At 48.3% G+C, this 23,417-nt stretch overlaps 1 protein-coding gene, 2 long non-coding RNA genes, 1 other non-coding gene and 1 pseudogene across 4 annotated transcripts in view; 1 reads left to right on the forward strand and 4 right to left on the reverse strand.

Annotated features, from left to right (window-relative positions):
* Window positions 1–776, reverse strand: part of LOC115507533 — a 42,953-nt gene extending 42,177 nt beyond the window's left edge. Inside the window, exons 1-2 of the long non-coding RNA XR_003966691.2 lie at window positions 687–776; window positions 429–536 (exon numbers count right to left, since the gene is read on the reverse strand). This is a non-coding gene — a long non-coding RNA (uncharacterized LOC115507533). The remainder of the gene's footprint in view (window positions 1–428; window positions 537–686) is intronic.
* Window positions 717–1,120, forward strand: LOC115507534. Its single transcript, XR_003966693.1, has 2 exons — window positions 717–796; window positions 908–1,120. It is a non-coding gene; the product is annotated as an uncharacterized LOC115507534 (long non-coding RNA).
* Window positions 1,121–11,746: 10,626 nt separating this feature from the next.
* Window positions 11,747–15,517, reverse strand: RPL39 (ribosomal protein L39). Its single transcript, XM_030305962.1, has 3 exons — window positions 15,428–15,517; window positions 13,353–13,456; window positions 11,747–11,975 (listed from the first exon to the last, which is right to left on the reverse strand). The coding sequence occupies exons 1-3, from the start codon at window positions 15,428–15,430 to the stop codon at window positions 11,927–11,929; spliced, it is 156 nt and encodes a 51-aa protein (XP_030161822.1). The 5' UTR covers window positions 15,431–15,517; the 3' UTR covers window positions 11,747–11,926.
* On the reverse strand, window positions 12,375–12,506 carry LOC115507968. Its single transcript, XR_003966878.1, has one exon. It is a non-coding gene; the product is annotated as a small nucleolar RNA SNORA69 (small nucleolar RNA).
* Window positions 15,518–19,615: 4,098 nt separating the features above from the next.
* LOC115506870 lies at window positions 19,616–20,581 on the reverse strand (annotated as a pseudogene).
* Window positions 20,582–23,417: the final 2,836 nt, after the last annotated feature.

Genomic DNA, 23,417 nt, shown 5'->3' on the forward strand with positions numbered 1-23,417 from the left:
TCTCCCTGCTCTACACGCGGTCACAAGTCTCGCTTCTACTAAGTGTCTCTCGTCTGTGCATTTCACGCCGTCTCCACTGCCTCTGCCTTCGTGCCGTCACCATCATTGCTCACCCAGACCACAAACCACAGCCTCCTACCAGGCTGCTCCCAGCCTACCCTGCCCTACTTCCAACCAGTCTGACCTCAGCAGTCCACACAGCAACCCCGGTGAGAGTCCTTCAACCCAGAGCCGAGACCCTCCGTCCAAGTTCGAACCCTTCAATGTTTGCCTGGGCCTCAGGGTAGAATCCAAACTCTCTCTCAAGGCCTAGAGGCTCCCGGTGATCTGACCCCAGCTTCCGCCTTCAGCCCCGTTCCCTCATCACCCCTTCCGTCAGCACCCTCTCCTGCCACCACCCACCGAACACGTCCCCTTTCTGCACTTACTTCCACACAGAGTGACTTTCAGTTCCATCAAGTCTCCCAGCTTTCCCGCGACCGGGCCTCTTTGCAGGCCTCTGCCCAGGATGTGAACGTGCCCCTTCTTCCTTCTGCCTAGGATGTGAACGTGCCCCACTCGGTGCCCCGGACCTGAGTCCTCCGCAGCCCGCGGGGCTCAGCGGGCTCTTCCTCGGCCCCTCCCCCATCAGGGCAGGACTTCGTGCCTTCCCGGCCGCATTGGAGGCTGCGACTGTCTACACTCACCTGCCGCACCGTAGGCCGTGAGCCTCTGAAGACTGGGGTCTGTGGATGTGGCTCATCCCCGCAGCCCAGCACCCAGCACCCAGCCCTGCGGGTCTGCCTCATCGCCCGTGGTGCGTGTTTGTGGGAGGAACAACTGGAAGTTGGAGGCAGGTGACCTTGAATCTAGAGCCACAGCCCTACTGATTAAACCAATAATCTTTTTTTTTTTTTTTTTTTTGTAGCTCATTGCCCTTCCGTTCCCATGCCCCGTGGAAACATTTTTGTTCTCTAACGAATACCCTATCAGATGTACATGTCGAGAGTTACAAATGTGTCACTAGAAGTTCATGACTTTTGAACCAGTTTCCTCATTTTAAGTGGAAGGAAACCGAAGTCCCCAAAGCTGAAGTGATTGTTCGCAGCAGGCCCGTTGTAGCGATAAAACTGGGACCAGACCTCAGATTTCTTCTTCTTCTTTTTGTAACAGTTTATTTATTTAGGAGTCTCTACACCCAATGTGGGGTTCAAACTCATGACTCTGAGTCTAAGAGTCACATGCTTTTCTGACTGAGCCAGCCGGGTGCCCCTAGATCTCGGATTTCTTGCTTCTAGTACTCTATCACCTCTCCTACGCCATGCGGTGATGGATTAAAGGTGACCCTGAGTTCTTTGATACTCTTCCTGACGGTGAGCTCTGTATCCCCTTCCCTTGAATCCACGTGGGTTCTGCAACTGCTCAGACCAATAAAGTAGAGCAAAAGAGATATTCTGGGCAGAGCCCAAACTGAAAACGTAGGGTCCCTTCTAAACACTGATTAAGAATTTCAAGATGGCGAGGTGGCCCCGTGACTCAGTTCATAGAGCATGTGACTCTTGATCTCAGAGTCATGGGTTCGAGTCCCACGTTGGGTGTAGAGAATGCTGAAAAAATGAAATAAACTTTAAAAAATAGAATATTTCGGGGGCACCTGGGTGGCTCAGTCGGTCAAGTCTCTGACTCCGGCTCAGGTCATGATCTCCCGGTTCGAGAGTTCGGGCCCCGTGTCGGGCTCTGTGCTGACAGCCCGGAGCCGGGAACCTGCTTCGGATTCTCTGTCTCCCTCTCTCTCTGCCCCTCCCCAGCTCGCATTCTGTCTCTATCTCTCTCTCAAAAACAAAAACAAATCAAAAATTTAAAAAAAAGAAAAAAATTTTTTGAAAGAATTTCAAGATGGCAGAGAAGCAGGGCCTTGAACTTAGCAGCGCCCCGTGTGACTGCACAGTCTGTGTGCCCATGAACATGCCAGTTTCAGGGCTCAGGTCGGAAGAAACCGGCAGCGGCTTCCAGTTCCTATTTCTTGGAACGTTCAGTCAAGCCAGATGCCATGCAGTCAGCTGCCCTGAGATCACCACGCTGCGAGAAGCCCAGGCTACACGGAGAGGCCCTGGAGGATGAGATGCCACGTGCAGAGGAACAGACCGAGGAGCGCCAAGGTGCTCAGCACGTGAGCGTCGGGGTTCACAACAATCACCCCAAGATGTGCCACTTTCGCGTGCGGATTCGTTCAAGCTGAAAGCAATCAAGGCCCAAAAGACTCAGGAAGAGGGCCGCCTGGGTGGCTCAGTCGGTTGGGCGTTGGACTTCAGCTTAGGTCATGGTCTCACAGCTCATGGGTTCGAGCCCTGCATCAGGCTCTGTGTTGATAGCTCAGAGCCTGGAGCCTGCTTCGGATTCTGTCTCAGTCTCTCTCTGCCTCTCCCCACTCACGCTCTGTCTCTCCCTCTCTCAAATATAAATAACAATTTTTTAACAAAGTAAATGTGAGTTCAGAATACTTCCCTTGGCCCCTAGGAATACTTCTCTGTCATTGCACTTATAACACTGTATGAAAATTAATTGTCTGTGTGTCTGTTTCCTTGACTAGATCAATGTTTTTCAAACTGTGGATGCAACCTATTAACGGGTTATGAAATATATGTATTTTTTATTAAAATTTTTTTTAATGTTTTATTTTTGACAGAGAGAGAGAGCATGAGCAGGGGAGGGGCAGATAGAGAGGGAGACACAGAATCCGAAGCAGGCTCCAGGCTCTGAGCTGTGAGCACAGAGCCCGACGTGGGGCTCGAACTCACAGACCGCGAGATCATGACCTGAGCCGAAGTCGGACGCCCAACCGACTGAGCCACCCAGGTGCCCCGAAATATATATATATTTTTAATTTTTGTTAATGTTTATTTATTTTTGACAGAGAGAGAGAGACAGAGCATGAGTGGGGGAGGGGCAGAGAGAGAGGGAGACACAGAATCCGAAACAGGCTCCAGGCTCTGAGCTGTCAGCACAGACGCGGGGCTCGAACTCATAAACTGTGAGATCATGACCTGGCCGTCGGACACATAACCGACTGAGCCACCCCGGCGCCCCTGAAATATATTTTTAATGAGATAGAATAACATAAAAATATGAGTATGTGTTGCACACAACCAGTATTATATCTAGAAACTTGCAGGTGTGTGTGTGTGTGTGTGTGTGTGTGTGTGGCTATTGGACTACACTGTGAGAGCCCTCAGTGCGGTGTCCGTGCTTAGCCTATTCACCACTATATCCCCAGCAGCCGGCCCATTGTTTGACACATGTAGATGTTGTATAAATATTTGTTAAATGAATGAATGTTATTCTTGACATTTCCTATTCAGAGATGAACCTCCTCATCTTCTTGGGACCTTTTACTGGTTCCTAACAATCCTGGGCTCCAGACTTCTACTCCCTCCGTAAAGCAGGGAGTCTTATAGCAGTTTATTTATTACCCATTCATTTTCAAATTTTAGTTTTCAGTTTGCACCTAAATATCTACACCAGTGTCAGCTTTCTGTTAACTGCCTGCTGATACAGAAGCTGTTCATCCCCTCCCCAATCCAGTCAAAAACTAAAGAAGGAAGCAAAGGAAGGAAGCGGAGAGGGAGGGAAGGAGGGAGGGAGGGAGGGAAGGAAGGAAGGAAGGAAGGAAGGAAGGAAGGAAGGAAGGAAGGAAGCTGAGGGAAGGGAAGGGAAGGGAAGGGAAGGGAAGGAAAAGAAAGAAGAAAAACTATGTTACAGGTTTACTCTAGGAACTCTTAAAGATGAATTGCTACCATTTACTAAGTCTGAACAATAGACCAGATATTTTTTTAAATTTAAGTTTATTTATTTATTTTGAGAGAGACAGAGAGAGCAAGAAGGGGAGGGGCAGAGAGAGAGAGGGAGAGAGAGAATCCCAAGCAGGCTCCGCGCTGTCAGTGTGGAGCCCGATGTGGGCTTGAACTCACGAACCGTGAGATCAAGACCTGAGCTGAGACCATGAGTTGGACGCTCAGCCAACTGAGCCACCCAGGCGTCCCCTGACCAGATATTTTTGATATACCATCTCATTTAATTGTCGCAGCAAGTCTGTAGCACAGTATTATTTTTTTTCAATATATGAAGTTTATTGTCAAATTGGTTTCCATACAACACCCAGTGCTCACCCCAAAAGGTGCCCTCCTCAATACCCATCACCCACCCTCCCCTCCCTCCCACCCCCCATCAACCCTCAGTTTGTTCTCAGTTTTTAAGAGGCTCTTATGCTTTGGCTCTCTTCCACTCTAACCTCTTTTTTTTTTTTCCTTCCCCTCCCCCATGGGTTTCTGTTAAGTTTCTTAGGATCCACATAAGAGTGAAACCATATGGTATCTGTCTTTCTCTGTATGGCTTATTTCACTTAGCATCACACTCTCCAGTTCCATCCATGTTGTAGCACAGTATTATTAACCCCCATTTCACACATACCCAGGGAGGTTAAGTAACTCCCCTAAAGTCACCCAGCTAGTTAGTGAATGGTAAACGATGTAAACCCAGACCTGGCCAGCTCCAAAGCTCCATGAGCTTTCCGTATTCTTCTGCTACCCCCACACGATTAACCAAAGCACCTATACAGAGGGTTGTACTAAGACTGGACAGCCTACAAATAGTACATTTTCTCTGTCAATCAATGGGGAGCCAATCTGTGTAGACACAACCTTAAGATAGGTGCTTATGGGGGTGCCTGGGTGGCTCAGTTGGTTAAGCATTCTACTTGGGCTCAGGTCACGATCTTACAGTTGGTTAAGAATCCAACTTCGGTTCAGGTCGTGATCTCACGGTTCGTGAGTTCAAGCCCTGCATCGGGCTCTCTGCTGTCAGTGCAGAACCTGCTTCGGGTTCTCTGTCCCCCTCTCTCTCTCTGCATCTCTCTCTCTCTCTTCCTCCCTCAAAAATAAATAAATGTAAAGATATTAAAAAAAAAAGATAGGTGTTTATGATGTACACATCATCAGTGGAACTCAATAGCTTTTGGTGATTTGTAAACATGCCAGGAGCTCACTTTCCCATCGGCATACTTCTGTAAGCACCACATTTTTTTTTTTTTTTAATTTTTTTTTTTCAACGTTTATTTATTTTTGGGACAGAGAGAGACAGAGCATGAACGGGGGAGGGGCAGAGAGAGAGGGAGACACAGAATCGGAAACAGGCTCCAGGCTCCGGGCCATCAGCCCGGAGCCTGACGTGGGGCTCGAACTCACGGACCGTGAGATCGTGACCTGGCTGAAGTCGGACGCTTAACCGACTGCGCCACCCAGGCGCCCCAAGCACCACATTTTAAAATGCATGCTTTAAAAACATTTTTTTTCTAAAGGAATCTCTACACCCAACATGGGGCTCGAATTCACAACCCTGAGATCAGGAGTCGCCTGCTCTACTGACTGAGCCAGCCAGGCACCCCTAAAATGCATGGTTAATTAATTTCACCCTTAGGTTTAGGTGTTTGGTTGGTTATTTCATTCTGTTTTTAAACTCGTTTTATTTTCAAATAGTTTTAGGTTTACGGAAAAGTTGCAAGACTATCACAGAGAGTTCCTGTGTGCGCTGCACACAGTTCCCCTATGGTTACTGGATTTTTAAAATGTTTTCAAACACAACCACAACAATGAATTGATAGCAATCAAACAAGTCGCGTCTATCATGTGCTGTTCGGAACCCATCAAAATACATGTCTTGGAGAACTCAGACGCATGCCAGGCTGTAGGCAGCTCCAAGGACTTCCTCCAGAACAAGTAGCTCCAGATAAGAACACGGGGCTTGGAACGCCTGGGTGGCTCAGTCTGTTAAGCGGCTGACTTCGGCTCAGGTCATGATCTCACAGTTTGTGGGTTCGAGCCCCGCCTCGGGCTCTATGCTGACAGCTCAGAGCCTAGAGCCTCCCTCTCTTTCTGCTCCTCCCCCACTCTCTCTCTCTTAAAAATTAATAAACAGTAAAAAAAAAAAAAAAAAAAAAAGAACATGGGACTCGTTCCTCAGTCTCTAAAGAGGAGTAACATTTTTTTCTAGCTTGAATGCCTAACTGGCCTTGTAGCCCAAACCACGAATTTGGTCTAAGGTCAAAAGGGTATGTCTTTTTCAAATCCCACAGCTCATAAGTTTGTCTAGTTTATTTCAGGATTCTCTCTTGTTTACTTGACACGTCATCTTTCCCACATCTCCACGTTCGTGGAAGCTTCTGGAAACACCCGCAGAAAAGCAAACTTAAGACTCGACATAAAGAACTGTAGAGAGCACTGGATGAAGAGAAGCGAACAGAAGAGAACAAAGGCCCAGATACGTAAGAGGTTCCTTGAAGCAACAGCAGCCCTAGGGTGCAGGTCTCTCGTTCCCACCTTAGAGCTCCACTGGAGTCCGTGCGCTTCGGAGGCGTCAGCTCAGTCCACACTGTTCTTTCTGGGCACTAGTCCGTCCACAGGGCAGTCATGCTTGCACAGGACCCTGCCCTCCAGCGATAGGCGACTGATTCTTGACTGGGCCAGTCAGGCTCACCATCTCACGATCTTGCTGTGGGGATTCAGAGATTCCCACCCATTTCTCTCTGGGACCAAGTGGACGCCAGGTTTGGCTTTGCTCGAAGAGAAGCAGAGGAAACAGGTCTGCCCAGAAGGACAAGAGTACAGTGACGTTCAGAAAGAAGCTGAGAGGGGCACCTGGGTGGCTCAGTGGGTTAAGCGTCTGGCTCTTGGTTTCGGCTCAGGTCACGATCTCACGGTTCGTGGGTTCCAGCCCTGCATCAGGCTCTGTGCTGACAGCTCAGAGCCTGGAGCCTGCTTCAAGTTCTGTGTCTCCCTCTCTCTGCCCCTCCCCGCCCCTCCTCACACTCTGCTTTCTCTCTCTCTCAAAAATAGACATTAAAAAAATTTAAAAAACCATTTTTGTTATGTTTATACATCCCGAGGAATAGAAAATGAAAACTAAATCACTTGTAGTGAGATGCATACACATGTCCAACGAAAGGTATGTACAAAGACGTTCATAGCAGTTCGCTAAAGGCCCCACACCTGAAACTATCCAAATGCCTATCAAGAGTAAAATGGGGAAATAAACCGTGGCCTATTCACACACTGGAACGCTTGTGAAAATTCATCAAAAGGAAAGCTCATTTAAAACAGAGACAGGAGGCCAGAAGGGGGAGCGCCCATGCCCTACCATCCATGGTCGATTGCAGACCCCAACAGGAAAAGACGCACCTTGCATTCCCCAGTTAGAAGCCTATACTTTACTACCCTAGGAGGAGGAAGGATTTTCTCCTTGCCTCATAAGAGCCCGTGACGGCCACAACTCAGCCAATGAAAAGCCACCATATTTCGAACTCCCAGTTTACTCCCATGGACTTTTTATTTGTAACAGCACCTTCCAACTCTCCCTTTTCCTCTGTAAAAAAGCCTTCACCTCCTTTGTTTGCTTTTGTGCCTCGGTTCACGTGTCCTGAGGTGCAGTTCTCTGCTATTCCTGAAAAAATCCATTTTTGCTGGTTAAATAACTGACAGTTTTATTTTATTTTAAAGTTTATTTATTTTGAGAGAGAGAGAGCGTGCACATAAGCAGGGGAGGGGCATAGAGAGAGGGAGATAGAGAGAATCCCAAGCAGGCTCTGCATTGTCAGCACAGAGCCCAGGGCAGGGCCTGAACCCATGAACCATGAGATCATGACCTGAGCCAAAACCAAGAGTCGGATGCTTAACCGACTGAGCCACCCAGATGCCCCACTGACAGTTTTATTTATTTATTTATTTATTTATTTATTTATTGTTTATTTATTTTTAAGAAAGAGACAGAGAGACAGAGAGAGCGTGAGTGAGGGAGGGGCAGAAAGAGAGGGAAACGCAGAATGTGAAGCAGGCTCCAGGGTCTGAACTGTCAGCACAGAGCCTGATGCAGGGCTCAAAATCATGAACCACGAGATCATGACCTGAGCCAAAGTCAGATGCTTAACCAACTGAGACACCCAGACGCCCCACTGACAGTTTTATTTATTTATTTTTAATGTTTATTTATTTAAAAAAAATTTTTAATGTTTGTTTACTTTGGAGAGAGAGACAGAGCATGAAATGGGGAGGGGCAGAGAGAGACGGAGACACAGAATCCAAAGCAGGCTCCAGGTTCTGAGCCGTCAGCACAGAGCAAGACACGGGGCCCAAACTCACAAACCGCGACGTGACCTGAGCTGAAGTCGGACGCTTAACCGACAGAGCCACCCGGGCACCCCTGACAGTTTTAAGGTCAATACGTTACATAGCAATGAAAATGAATCCTCTACAGCTGCACATAACAACAAAATCTCCTATGATGGTGAGTGAACAAAAGAAATTAGACACAGTAAGTGCAAAGTTAATTATTCCATTCCTATAAAATGCAAAAATAGGCAAGACTAATCTATGCTGTTAGACGTTAGGACAGTGGTTACACTTGGGGGCAGTAGTGACTGGAAGGGGGCCCAAGGAGGGGCTTCTGGGATGCCGATCATCTTGTTTCCTGACAGCTGTCAGCACAGAGCCCGATGCGGGGCTCGAACCCATGAATCGCGGGATCGTGACCTGAGCCAAAGTCGGACGCTTAACCGACTGAGCCCCCCAGGCGCCCCGTATAGTCTTGACTGCAGTAGTCCTGCAGGTTATGCTTGCCTCTGGTGCCCCAAACACCCACCAGTGTTTTTGCCTGGGCGGTGGTTTGATGTTGACTTCTCTGGAACAGAACAGGATCGGGGAAACGTGAATGCTTAATATTTCACTCTGTTCCGTCGGGTCCTCGTGGCCATTCCTAAGGGCAGCTCCCTGGCATGGTAAGCACTCAAAATGTCAGTTGCTATTAGCAGGAGAGTTGTATAACCTTTTAAAATCTGTACGATGGGGGAACACCTGGTAGAACCGACCTTTTATAGACATTATCGATCCTTACAAACCCCAAGGTAAGTAGGACTTGGGGGGGGGGGAGTCTCCTAAAGTCCTAAAGATCGAGTTTCCACAGTTGGGTCAGGATGGAGCCGGACTCAACCGATGCCTGACGGCAAGGCCCAGGATTTTCACTCTCACACTGCCCTGCCTCCTCTCCAAGCCCTCGAGGTGGTTAAGGCACTCGCAATTAGAATCCCGGGATTGGAAGGGAACCAACATCTGTCTAGAGGCTGACACTGAGCGCGAACATTGACAGCTGTGCCTGACCTCTCCCTGGACGACCTGTCCCTCCCCACTATCTGTCTTTAGCTTTATCCAGCACATACTCAGGTCTGCTGGGGAGGGAGCCACACCCCTCGACTCCCGCTCACTCCCCATTCCTTGTTTTCCTGGTCAGGCACCAAGTGCTGTAGGTACATGATCCTCACAGCCCCCTGAGGGAGCTCCCACTGGCCCCACTTCACAGATGAAGACACGGAGGCTTACAGCTGACAAACGAAGAGCGGGATTTGAATCCCAACTCAGCAGACTCCCCCCCCCCCCACCAGTGCCTGCCTCTCAGCAGGACGTCAAGGGGCGGGCAGTGTCAGCGCAGGGTTGACCCCATGTCTTTCAACAGCTGACCTCTAATGCCACACTTCTGGTAGTTTGTAAATGTAGATCTTGAAGGTCTCAGAGCTCCCATAATTCCCCCTTCAGGAAGCACTGATCTAGTCCTTCACAGATGGGCAAACAAATACTGGCAACCGAACGAGCTAGAGCTAGTGAGGGGCCAATGGAACCAGGACCTGTGCCCAACTCCCAGGCTCAAAAGTAACTCCTTAGGGAAAGAAAAAAGTTAACCCCTTATGTACAAGCAATCACCCCTGGTGCCCATGTCATTCTACCTTTCATTTCTGACACCTGTTTAAGGTCCATTAGTGGCACCTTAGCGGTGTCCCAACCTACTCTGAACAGTGAGGCTGAGGTTATTATTTTTTTTAATATTCGAGTGTGTATGTGAGCAGGGGAGGAACAGAGAGGAACAGAGAATCCCAAGCAGGCTCTGCGCTGTCAGCATGGAGCCCAACACAGGGCTCCATCCAGAGTCGGACACTTAATAGACGGAGCCACCCGGCCGGCCCGAGGCTGAGGTGTTTTTAATCCTCCAAGTTGAAAATTCCCGGCACAGGACTGCCAATTATATCGAGCCCCACTGCTTTGGATCCGTGTAACATCTTTTAGGTTACCACTGCTACCAGGGTGCCTGGGTGGCTCATTTTGTTAAGTGTCTGACTCTCGATTTCGGCTCAGGTCACGATCTCGTGGTTTCCTGGGTTCGAGCCCTGCATCGGGCTGTGCACGCGGTGCCTCGCAGGGCCTGCTTTGGATTGTCTCCCGCTCTCTCTTCCTGCCCCTCTCCTGCTCACACGCTCTCTCAAAATAAATTTAAAAACAAAACAAACCTCCTGTTGTCCCCACAGCAGCAGCTCCCAGGCTCCTAGGTTGGTTAATTGGTATTCTGTAGCCCACTCTTCTGATTTCCAATAAACAGTGGTCCTTCAGGATTATGACCATCTGAACCTCTTAGTGTGCTTCTGGGTTAGGGACCCCTGTGCCAGGCCATCCCTGCCACTTGCTCTCTGCTACATCCAGCACAGGGTCCCTACAAACTCCATATGGGGTCGCCACCAAACTTGACTCCCCTTTCCCTCCCTGTAGTTTCACCTACATCCCACAGGTAATTAGGGACCCTTTGTTCCTTCCCACGTTTTCCAGACATTTGCTCTGGCTTCCATATTGGCCCATTACTAGCCTAACCTACACCCACACCTGTCTATCAACTGACCCCAAGTACCTAGAACAGTGCCTGGCAGGGGCGCCTGGGTGGCTCAGTTGGTTGGGCGTCCGACTTCGGCTCAGGTCTCGATCTCGCGGTCCGTGAGTTCGAGCCCCGCGTCGGGCTCTGTGCCGACAGCTCAGAGCCTGGAGCCTGCTTCGGATTCTGTGTCTCCCTCTCTCTCTGCCCCTCCCTCGTTCATGCTCTGTCTCTCTCTGTCTCAAAAATAAATAAAACATTAAAAAAAAAAACAAAAAACAAAACAGTGCCTGGCACATAAAGGCCCAATAAATCTGAATTTTAGTGTGTCAAAACAGTCTTTTGATTTCGTTCAACAATTTAAAAATACAGAAATTTAGTTCACAGGCCAAACAAAACCAGGCAGACCAGTCGGATAACCCCTGGTTCAGATGATTCCTACTTGTATTGAAGACTGGCATTAGACAATAGTATATAAAGATGCTATTTAAGAATGTGCTTGGGCACCTGAGTGGCTCAGTCAGTTTAAGTTCCATTCTTGATCTGAGAGTCCCGAGTTTGGGCCCTGTGTTGGGCTCCGTGCCAGGCATGAAACCTACTTAAAAAAAAGAATGTGCTACCTCAAATATTCACTTCCCATAAGGCGTTAAGAGCCATTAGCCACATGGAGTTTTTTAATTACAATTAAATAAAAATTTAAAAATCAGTTCCTGGGGCGCCTGGGTAGCTCAGTTGGTGAAGCGTCCGACTTCAGCCCGGGTCACCGTCTTGCGATCTGTGGGTTCGAGCCCCGCATCGGGCTCTGTGCTGACAGCTCGGAGCCTGGAGCCTGCTTCACATTTCGTGTCACCCGCCCCCTCTCAAAAATAATTTACACATTGAAAAAAAAAAAATCAGCTCTTCACTCAAACTAGCCACACGTCCTTCCAATGTCAAAGGACATTTCTATCACTACAGAAAGTTCTACCGGACAGCGCTGTGGGAGATCTGACAGGAGGAGGAAGTCAGTCCTTCACAAATCAGAACACAACAGCAGTTCAACCAAAAGGTCTCACAGGTTTATTACTGAACCAACCTACAGGAGCAGAAGCATCATAACAGAGAAAAGTCAATTTCCTAATAAAACACATCTACTGGTCAGGCAGCAGGGAGGTGATGGAATAGAAACGTATGACTTTCAGGCGGCATAAACGTGTGCCATCTCATGTTCGATCCCTCACAGACCCAGCTTCGTTCTTCTCCAATGCCGCCTCTTGGAGTTGTATCTGCACAGAAGGAAACTGCGGGTTACAAAGGCAGTCTGACTTCAGCAGGCTCCCAGTTTTCCTTCCCGTAACACGTTTGGAGCTCTCTGGAGAGTAAAAGGTGACTTGCTACATGTGTTTAAGAACTAGTCACATCAAATTTTTGCCTCTCCAAAGGATTCCAAGCCAAGAAAACACACTGGTTCTTGAGACTGGACTAGTGGGGAAGTTCTTTCCCCTCCCAAGAGTACGCACACCTACTTGTGATTCAACATCCCCGGGGAGACCCAGACATCTTTATTTTCGAACCTCTCGTCTTTCAAAACATCAAAACAGCATCTGCAGAATCTTTCCAATAGATTAACACCCCCAATCATTTCAGTATCAAAGCAAGTGACTTGCAGAATGAAAGCTCCTCAGAATTGTCCATGTCAATCTGTCCTGATTTTACCCTCAGAGAGGCAAAATCAAAAATGATCAACACTGTTTTTCTTTCAGCAGGATAATGTCAGTACTTCCACAAAACGAAGCACTGTAATTGCAACCTGCTTTAACACACTTTAAAAGTTGCAAGGCAGCTGAGGGACGAGAAAAATCCTTCAATTGTGCCAGTTCTCTGGGCCAAGTGTATACTCTGAAATATACATTTCTTTCACTCCTCACAATAACCCATAACAGGAGGCCCCACCACCAGGTGGGGATAGGACAGAGAAACCGATGTTCATGTCAATCCATTAAAAAAGGGCTTTACTATGGATGTCCAATGTTCTCAACAGAACTACAGCAAGCTTGAAGAAGGGCTGACCTGCCCAAGTAACCACTTCGCCAAGAGGCTCAATGCTCTTTTCTCAGTGTTGTATGAGGGCAGCGCCTGGGTGGCTCAGTTGGTTAAGTGACTCTTGATTTTGGCTCAGGTCATGATCTCCCGGTTCCTGAGTTCAAGCCCCGCATCGGGCTCCACACTGAGTGTCGAACCTGCTTGGGATTCCCTCTCTCCCTCTCTCTCTGCACTGAGGGCACGGAGCCTGCTTTGCCTGTCAGCTTAGATGACCCCAGAGGCCTTCTGTCGCAATTCTAGCAATTACATCTTTTTTCCAAAACCATCAATTCAACTACTTCTGCAGTAGAGGGCAATCTTCCAATCTTTTAGAAAAGATAAACACCTCCAAGACGGACTAGGCGAGCAACAAGACAGCCTTCCACTTTACGTTCTGGCTCAGACTAAAGACAACAGGAAATTAACAAATATTGGAGTGTCTGCCCTTAATCCCAGAGGTGGGCTGGGTTTCTGTCCAGAAACACAGAGGAAGCACATTAAAACAAAACAACCACCCCACAAAAGACGCAGGTGATTATAGGGCAGGGTGTGTGTGTGTTGGGGGGGGGGGGGGTCCTTACCTGATTTTATTACCAGTTTTCATCCGAATCCACTGGGGAATGGGACGATTCTGCTTTTGTTTCTTGGCCAGGAATCGCTTGATCCTGAAAGTCTTGTGAGAAGACTGGGAAGAAAAGGTAACCAATTAAAATTTTTTCAAAATATTTTATTTATTTTTGAGAGAGGCAGAGCATGAGCATGGCAGGGGAGAGAGAAAGAGAGACACAGAATCTGAAGCAGGCTCCAGGTTCCGAGCTGTCAGCACAGAGCCTGATGCGGGGCTCAAACTCATATGAACGGCGAGATCATGACCTGAGCCAAAGTCAAGTCAGACACTTAACCGACTGAACCACCCAGGCGCCCCAAAAAGGTAATCAATTTAGACAGCAACACCAGAGCTTGCTCAAAAGATTCAAAGTCAGGAACTCCTTCAATCCACAAACATTTGAATGCTTTATCTATACCAAAAACAACCTTCTCAATGCTAAACCCATCCATCACGCCCTTTGTGCTGCTTCTTACAATTTCTAGAGGCAGATATGTAATTCCCACTGTTCAAATAAAAATCACCAAGAGTCAGAAAAGTAAGTAACCTACCCCAAATCAGAGTATTAATGTGCAGAGCTGGGATTCAAGCTCAGGTCATCTATGCTCCAAGGCTAGGGTGCCTTCCACTCTTCCCTGCTGTCACCCAGGACCCAGAGGACCACTGGGGATAGCTGAGGAACTTGGTTTTCACAAAAGAACACAAGCTTTTTTAAAAAAATTTTTTAATTGTTTATTATTATTTGTGAGAGAGAGACAGAGAACAAGCAGGGAAGGGGCAGAGAGAGAGGGAGACACAGAATCGGAAGCAGGCTCCAGGCTCCCAGCTCTCAGCACAGAGCCCGACATGGGGCTCGAACTCACAGACCGCGAGATCATGACCTGAGCTGTAGCTGGCCGCCCAACCCACTGAGTTATCCAGGGGCCCCAAGGACACAAGCTTTTGGTCACCCAGAACAATCTGTCACTTGCAAGACAACTAGTCTCAGTGCACTATGTACAACAGGTACCTAATTTCAAGGGTCATCCCAAGAGTAATTAAGATATACACAAAGTCCTTGACCATCAATAAATCTATTCTAACCCACTGACCATTTTGGTATTAATTCTAACTGTACTTAACACATAATTTTCAAGGATGACTTTCCCAATTTCTCATTGCGTTTTTGGCTTTAAGTACTTGGGTCATCTAAGTCCAACCCCAACCACCCCCCCCCCCCGCCCTCAGAATGCAGAACAATCTGGAAATGGCAGGAGTGGTAGTCTCGAGTCTGGCCAACGTGGTCCAGCACACCCCTGCATAATAACAGGGGCCATTACAAAGAAGGCAAGGACTACACTCCTCTCTCCCAGCTCACGGTAGCAGTTGTAAATTTTCTGTCAACTAAAACAACCAGTTACCGATCCTCTCTCTCCACACCTAGAAGCAGAAGGCAATTTTACGTTCTAAGAAACCTATCACAGGTTAAAATCCACGACCATAATTGTCCTCAGTTGGCATTTTAGGTTGAACGCCCTAATGGCATATAGATTCACACTAGAGCACCCCTTCTTCCAGGTGCTTCCACGGGGGAGATACTTAAATCCTCGAACAAAGAATTAAAAGTCCTGTAAGCGCCTAGTTTGCTATGCAGCCGGCAGCCAACTTAAAAAGTTTCCGTAAGCCAGCTGACCACATTCCCTTCTCGATGCCTGGCACGTCCCACGTGCCCCAAGGTCGGGCCACGGTTTCTGGAGTGGATCCCCCCACTTCTCTCCCTGTCCCAGAATCACAGTTCGCTCCGTAAGGGCGAAGGGCAGGGGGAACCCCTGCTAGCCTGGGCAGCGGCCTGGAGCACAAAGCGCCACCCCCCCACCCCCCCTTAGGTTCTCCATCACTTGCTAGTTTCCCGCCAGGCCTGTAGCTGGAGCCGTGGCCAAACTCGGCCTTCTCTAGAAAAAGCCTTTAAAAGGCCCCAGCACCTCGATACAGCGTGAGGTGCCTGCGAAATCGCGGAAGCCTCAAGTCTCGCGAAAGCACCCCGGGGCCGATGGTTACGGATAAACTTACCATGGCGAGAAACGACCAGCAGCGCCCACAAGGATGGCGAAGAAGGAAAAGAAGGAAGCGGGCGGAAGGACGTATTTAGAAGACGTTGCCGGAGGCGGAGCTTGGAAGCTGCTGCCATTGGCCGATGGCCGTCTCTGGCCGCCCTTTCTGCCTCAGCCGCGCACGCGTGCGCGTGCGCGTGCGCGCTCTCGTGGGAACTCGGCAAATCGCGCTTGTCCGTGCGAAATGGAATTCGTTTTACGCCACTTCCGTAAGTGGGCGGGAGCAGGGCACCCTGCTTCGTGGGTGAGGCGCACAGGCCGTGGTAAAAGCCGAAGCGGTAACCCTTCCGAGGGCAGAGACAGCAGAGTGGGCGGAGCTAACTCCAAGGGCGGGTGGGGGATACGTCACGTCCGAGTGCAAGGGACTTCGGTCCTGGGTTTAGGAAGCAGAGCGCCGAGGGTTAACCTCCGCCGGGGTGGCCTGGCGGTGCGCATCTCGGTCTTATCTCGACGTCTAGCATGGTTTCGAGCTGGCTGGGCCGTGCTGGACGGGAAGGGATGGTGGTGTTGGAGAAAGCAAGGGAGGGTGGCGAGGGCTGCACTGGGTGGGTCCGGGAGGTCTAGGCAAGAGGTTGCTGCTAATCAAGGTCTAAGCTGAGAAATTTCGAGATAACCTTTTCCTTGGCTACTAGGAATCCCAGACGGACTTTTAGCCCGCTTTGCAAAATGCATAGGAATTAATGACATGCGTTTTGGATGTTGATGATCCCCGATTCCATGTTTTTCTTCTCCACATTTAAAAACAGAAACTTTTGGGGGCGCCTGGGTGGCTCAGTCGGTTGAGCGTCCGACTTCAGCTCAGGTCATGATCTCATAGTCCGTGAGTTCGAGCCCCGCGTCAGGCTCCGTGCTGACAGCTCAGAGCCTGGAGCCTGCTTCGGATTCTGTGTCTCCCTCTCTCTCTGCCCCTCCCCTGCTCACGCCCTGTGTCTCTCTGTCTCAAAAATAAATTAAAAAAAATTAAAAAAAAATAATAAACTTTTGGGACGCCTGGGTGGCTCAGTCGGATGACTGTCACACTCTTAATTTAGCCTCAGGTCCTGATCCCGAGGTCGTGGGATTGAGCCCCACTTGGGCTGTGCGCTGAGCATGGAACCTGCTTAAGATTCCCTCTGCCCCCTCCCCGCTGCTTGTGCGCTCTCTGTGTCTCTCTAAAATGAAATAAAATAAAAACAAAATCCTCTGTGTATCTTTGCAGTCACTTCAGGCCGTTTTGCACCAGTAGATTAAGGTAAGGGTTTTTAACCTGGGGTCCACAAATGGTCCATTTATAGAGTTCACAGGATACATGAACTTGGATGGGAAAAAAAATCACAACTTGTTTTTATCAAACTGTCTGAAATTTTGCACTTTATTTACAAAGGTAGGCAACATACTATAGTCGCGTCAACAGTACCTATGACTTTGTCACCAGTAGAGATCAAAGATGGTTTCATATCACATTGCATTTGATGCAGATGTCTTGAAATACCATTTACACATTCATCACTTGTTTGGAATTATAGTACAGTTGGCCCTTCAACAACGTGGACTTGAACTTCCTGGGTCCACTTATATGTGGATTTTTTGTCGATGGATACAGTACAGTACTATAAATATTTTCTTTGGTGATTTTTCTTAATAAACTTTTCCCTAGCATACTTTATCATAAGGATATAGTATATAATACATATGACGTATGGAGTATGTGTAAATCAACAGTTTGTGTTATCAGTTAGGCTTCTGGTCAGCAGTAGGCTATTAAGTTTTTGGGGAGTCAAAAGTTACATGTAGATTTTACACTGAATAGGGTCAGCACCCCTAACTCCTGTGTTGTTCAAGGGTAAACTATAGTTATTGGGCCCATAAGTAGAACTGTGTTAAGAAGCCTATATGTCCGGGGCACTTGGGTGGCTCAGTCGGTTAAGCACTGACTCTTGACCTTGGCTCAGGATGGGATTGAGCCCCGCATCAGGCTCTGCACTGACATTGCGAAGCCTGCCTGGGATTCTTGGGATTCTCTCTCTCTCTCTCTCTCTCTCTCTCTCTCTCTCTCTTTCTTCCCCTTCCCTGCTCATTCTCTCTCTCTCCTTCTTTCAAAATAAATAGATAAACTTTAGGGGCACCTGGGTGGCCCAGTCGGTTAAGCATCCAACTTCAGCTCAGGTCATGATCTCACAGTTTATGAGTTCAAGCCCTGTGTCGGGCTAAGGGCTGACAGCATAGAGCCTGGAGCCCGCTTTGAGTTCTGTGTCTCCCTCTCTCTCTCTGCCCCTCCCCACCACACGCGCATGCGTGTGTGTGTGTGTGTGTGTGTGTGTGTGCATGCGCACGCTCTCTCTCAAAAATAAACATTAAAAAATTTTTAATAAAATTATTAAAAAATGGGGAGCCTAGGTGACTCAAGTCACTTAAGCATCCAACTCTTGATTTTGGCTCAGGTCATGATCTCGGGGTTCGTGGGATCTAGTCCCGAGTCGGGCTCTGTGCAGACAATGGGGAGCCTGCTTGGGATTCCCTCACTCTCTCTCTGCCCTTACGCCGATGGTTCTCTCTCTCTCTCTCTCTCTCTCTCAAGAAATAAATAAATAAATAAATAAATAAGCAATTAAAAAGAAGCTCATATGTTATTACAGCACACATTTCTTTTAGAAAATATTTTGATAACTATTACAGTGTAGTTGCTTTTCTTTGTAATCCTATGTACTCTGTCTTATGCATTTAAAAACATTCTGAAAATAAACTTCATCTGACTGCCAAAGGACTCCACAGCACAGAAATAGTTAGGAATCCCTATATTGGAGTACAGTGACAGATGGTAGAACAAACTAGTGGGAGAGAATTTGGAAATAGTCTGCGCAAGAAACTGGCCCGGGGGCGGGGTGGGGGGGCCTGGCTGGCTCAGTCCGTAGAGCATGTGACTCTTGATCTTGGGGTTGTGAGTTCGAGCCCCAACATTGGGTGTAGAGATTACTTAAAAATGAAATCTTAAAAAAAGAAATGGCCCAAAGTAAAGTAGTCCCCGGGGATGTTGAATAAGAAGAAATAAAATCAAGAGATGATTGTGACATTAACAGGACTTGGCCCGGGTTTCTGTCTTGAGCAACTGGATTCTGGTGGCTTAGGTCTAGAGAGGAAATACACAAACAATAGGAAGTTTGAGCCAAATTTAATAACCATTTTTTAAAATGTTTATCTATTTTGGGGCACCCTGGGTGGCTCAGTTGGTTGGGCGACCGATTTCAGCTTAGGTCCTGATCTTGAGGTCTGTGGGTTGAAGTCCTGCATCAGGCTCTGTGCTGGCAGCTCAGAGCCTGGAGCCTGCTTCATATTCTCTCTCTCTCTCTCTCTGTCTCTCTCTCTCTCTCTCTCTCTGCCCCTCTCCCATTCATGTTCTGTCTCAAAATAAATAAACATTTTATTTTGAGAGAGTGCACACACACACACACATGAGAGGAGGGGAGGGGCAGAGAGAAGGATAGAGAGAATCCCAAGCAGGCTCCAAGTTCAGCGGGGAGCCCAATGCAGGGCAGGGATAGATCTCACGGACTGTGAGATCATGTCCTGAGCCGAAATCAAGAGTCAGCCACTTAATCGACTGAGCCACCCAGGTGCCCCTAATAACCATTTTTTTTTTTAACAGCAAAACTTTGGTTACTTTAATCCCATCCATCTTTTAAATTCAGACCCTCATCCAGATAATTTTATGTTTAACTGAAGTGAGACCTCAGGCTTCTTAACCTGGATTTTTATTATTTATTTGAGAGCCAGTATTTTGTTTTTGGTGGCCCAGAGGAGCAGCAAATAAGCCTTTAGTTGCTGAATCACCATCATTATCATCATTATAGCTACCGTTTACCCTAGGTTTAGGGTGCGATTGACACGGTGCTGAGAGCTTACACAAATCTTTTTTTTTTTTTTTTGCCTCTTTAAACTGCTTTATTAACTTCACAACGTATGATGAGCATCTTGCTGTACAATAGGGTAAAACTCCCCTGCTGACACAGTCTTACAGATTGGGTCAAAATATAACATTCAGTTAGAAGCTGGTTAACAGGAGACCCACAAGAGACACGGAGCACCGAAAGGTTTATAACAAAGGTACATTGAGAACATGTAAGTTGAGGAAGCAGGTATGTCTTCCTGTTAACTTCAGGGAAAACAGGATTCAAGATACGAGGCAAAACTCATCCTGATGGTCATGGCCGCAGGGTCAAGTGCTAACCGCCCTCAGACCATGACCGGATTGCTTTTCCCTCAGCTGTCTCACCTCCTCCCCAATCCTTTCCATATTCTCTCTTTTTTTTAAGTTTATTTAGTGATTTTGACAGAGACAGTGGGGCACCTGGGTGGCTCAATTGGTTAAGCACCGGGCTCTTGACTTCAGCTTAGGTTATGATCTCACAGTTTGTGAGTTCAAGGCCCACATTGGGCTCTGCGCCGACAGTGTGGAGCCTGCTTGGGATTCTGTCTCTCCCTCTCTCTCTCTCTGCCCCTTCTCCACTCGCTCACTCTCTTTCTCTCAAAATAAATAAACTGGGGTGCCAGAGAGAGAGAGGGAGACAGAGAATCCCAAGCAGGCTCTGCACTGTCAGCACAGAGCCCAAGGCAGCGTTCGAACCCAGAAAACCGGGAGATCATGACCTCAGCCGAAACCAAGAGTCCCACACTTAACCGACCGAGCCACCCAGGCGCCCCGCCATATTCTCTTCTGTCACCCTTGCCTGTGGCTCTGTAAGCCTCCATCGCGCCCCACCTAGACTGCAGCATGGGCTGCCGAACTTGGAATCACCTGCAGTTTCCTCTAGGCACACGATATATACCAGCTTCCAAAGGGAGAGTCAAGGGCTCTCCTTTATTGGCAACTTGCTCTATTGCATCCTTTTATTTTCTTGGTTGGCATTTTCCATGTTGAGATTTTTTTTTTTTTTTTTTACTGCTTGCTCCTCTTTGGATGCCACAGCTCCTGGGCGTATCCTTGCGGTCTCCTGCCCATCCCGATTCTCCCGGGGAGTGTGCCATCGCCACTCAGACCTGCCCACCTGCTCCCCCTCCGCCTCCTACTCTTTGGGGCCGCCCCTGGCCTGCACACCCACAGGGCCACGGGGGGCAGGTACCGAGAGGGGTCAACCATCTTTTTAATTCTTAACAGCTTTAGAGCGCAATCTTTGTTCTACCTGGTTTTGATTCTTCCTCGCACGCTACCCCTTCTGAGTTTCTTCTGCTGATTCTTCCTTACCTCAATTCCTTTTTAACATTGGAGAGCCCCGAGGTTCGGTTTTGGACCTCCTCTTTTTTTTTTTTAATTTTTTTAAAGTTTATTTATTTACTTTGAGAGAGACAGCAAGAGCAGGGGAAGGGAAGGGAAGAGAAGAGAGGGAGACAGAATCCCAAGCAGGCTCCGCGCTGTCAGCACAGAGCCCCCTGTGGGGCTCGAACTCACAAACCCGTGAGATCGTGACCTGAGCTGAAACCAAGAGTCGGATATCTAACCGACTGAGCCACCCAGGCGCCCTTGGACCTCTTCTCTTTTCTATATACACTCCCTCCTTTGGCGATTTCATCCAATATCATTACTCTCTTGGGTGATGACACCCAAACATGTATCTCCAGCCTGGACCTCTCCTGAGCTCCGACCACCTTCTCGGCATCCACTTGGATGTCTCATAGACGCCTTAAACTTAGTACGTCTCCAACAGAACTCCTGACCTTTTCACCCCTAACTGGCTCACTCAAAGTCCTCCCCATCACCGCAAATGGCACTCCATTCTTCCTGCCGCTTCGGCCAAAATCTATCTTCCACCTGTCCCTTTTGCATCCCGCATCTGGTTTGTCAGCAAATCTGGTCCGCTTGACTTTGACATGTATCCAGAATCTGAGGACTTCTCATCACCTCTACCCGGGTCCGAGCCACCCTCTCTCACCTAGATTATTTTAAGACTCCTCGCTGCTCTGCCCGCTTGCTGGCTTCCCTACAGCAGCCAGAGCGACCCTTTCAAGACCTCGGGCAGATCATGGCGCGCCTGATCTCCATGGCGCTCCTCCGCTCAGCGCGCTCCAATGGTTCCCCATCCCTCTCCTCATAAAAGAAAGTACGGGGGCACCTGGGTGGCACAGTCGGTTAAGCATCCAACTCTTGATCTGAGCTCAGGTCATGGTCTCGCAGTTCATGAGATCAAACCCTGCATTGGGCTGTGCGCTGATGGCACTGGGCCTGCTTGGGATTCTGTCTCTCCTTCTCTCTGCCCCACCCTTGTCCTCTCTCTCTCTCTCTGTCTCTCTCTCAAAATAAATAAATACACAACAGTTAAAAAAAAAAAAAAGAAAGAAAGCACAGGAATTTGCAGTGGCCTCAAAGGCCCTACCCAGTTGGTCGGACATTAGTTCTCTCACCCAGGCTCGTGCTGTCCTCCCTCTCACTTACTTTGCTAAAGCCTCACTGACCTCCTTGCTCTTCCTAAAACACGCCAGACACAGTTCCCTTCATGGCCTTACACCGGGTGTTCTCCCGCCCTGGGACTCCATTCCCCCAGGTACCCCACGGCTGCTTTCCACACCTCCTGCAAGTCAAGGCTCAAATGTCTCCACTCACGAGAGACCATTCATTCCCCAACGCTCCGGATCCCCATTCCCCGCTTTTCATGATAACACTTATCACCCTCTATTATGTCACAGCACGTATTTCTTTATCGTCCTAATTCCACATAAGCTCAATGAGGGCAGGGAGATTTTATTTTTAACTCTTTATTTTGAAAGACTCAGGGATTCACCAGAACGCACAAAAATCTACACAGAGATCCTGTGCACCCTTCACTCAGCCTCTAGCATTATCGTCTTGCATTGCTATAATATCAAAACCAGGAAATTGACATTGGAACAATCCAAAGAGCTTAGATGTCACTCGTTAGATGTGCACTCATCTGTGTGTGTGCAGTTCTATAGCTTTATCACATGTGTAACTTTGCGTGTGTGTGTGTGTGTGTGTGTGTGCGCGCGTGTAGTTCTACATAGCTTTATCACATGTGTAACTTCATGGACCTACCACCACAGTAAAATCTAGAACCGTACCATTACCACAAGCCTCCACAAGGGCAGGGTTTTTTGGTCGCATCTCTTCCCTCCTGTACCCCCTGCACCAAGAACGAAGCCTGACACGGAGTAGGCCTGGGTACCTGTCGAACTGAAAAGGCCCCAAGTGCAGTGCTGACAGACTCTGAAGCCAGGGCCAGCTGAGTTTGGACACCCCACCAGTGCAACGTACTGGCTACATGACGTTGGATACGTAACTCGGCATGTCTGCGCCTCAGTTCCCTCTTCTGTAAAATGGGGGTAAATAATATTGCTTAACTCGCAGTGCCGTGGTGAGGATTCAGAGTCGCTGGTAACACGTTACGCACACAGTAAGGCCTGAGTTAATGTCTACCTGGCACATAATAGCCACCGAGCTCAGTAAACAGCAGCCATTATTACTTTCATTCCCTTGTATGGTAACAGGGCAGAGAGTGCTAGGAAGCAAATAAACTGTTACAAGATTGAAGGGGAGGGGCGCCTGGGTGGCTCAGTCAATTGGGTGTCTGACTTCAGCTCAGGGCGTGATCTCACGGTTTGTGAGTTCAAGCCCCGCGTCGGGCTCTGTGCTGACAGCTCGGAGCCTGGAGCTGCTTTGGATTCTGTGTCTCCTTCTCCGTCCGCCCCTCCCCTGCTCGCGCTTTGTCTCTGTCTCTCAAATAAAAATAAACATAAAATTTTTTTTTTTTTTTTAATATTGAAGGGGTGCGGATTGCCAGCTAAGGGGAGGAGATGGCATCTAAATCCAGCCTTAGAAGGTGAGTGGTGGTGTTATGGGCTGAATTGTGTTCGCCTAAAATTCCTATGTGGAAGCCCTAACCCCAGTATTTCACAACATGACTCTTTGGAGGCAGGGCCTTTATGGTGGTGATTAACTTAAAATGAGGCTTGCTGGTGTGGGC

Source organism: Lynx canadensis, chromosome X (genome assembly GCF_007474595.2).
Source record: "Lynx canadensis isolate LIC74 chromosome X, mLynCan4.pri.v2, whole genome shotgun sequence".
NCBI lineage: Eukaryota > Metazoa > Chordata > Mammalia > Carnivora > Felidae > Lynx > Lynx canadensis.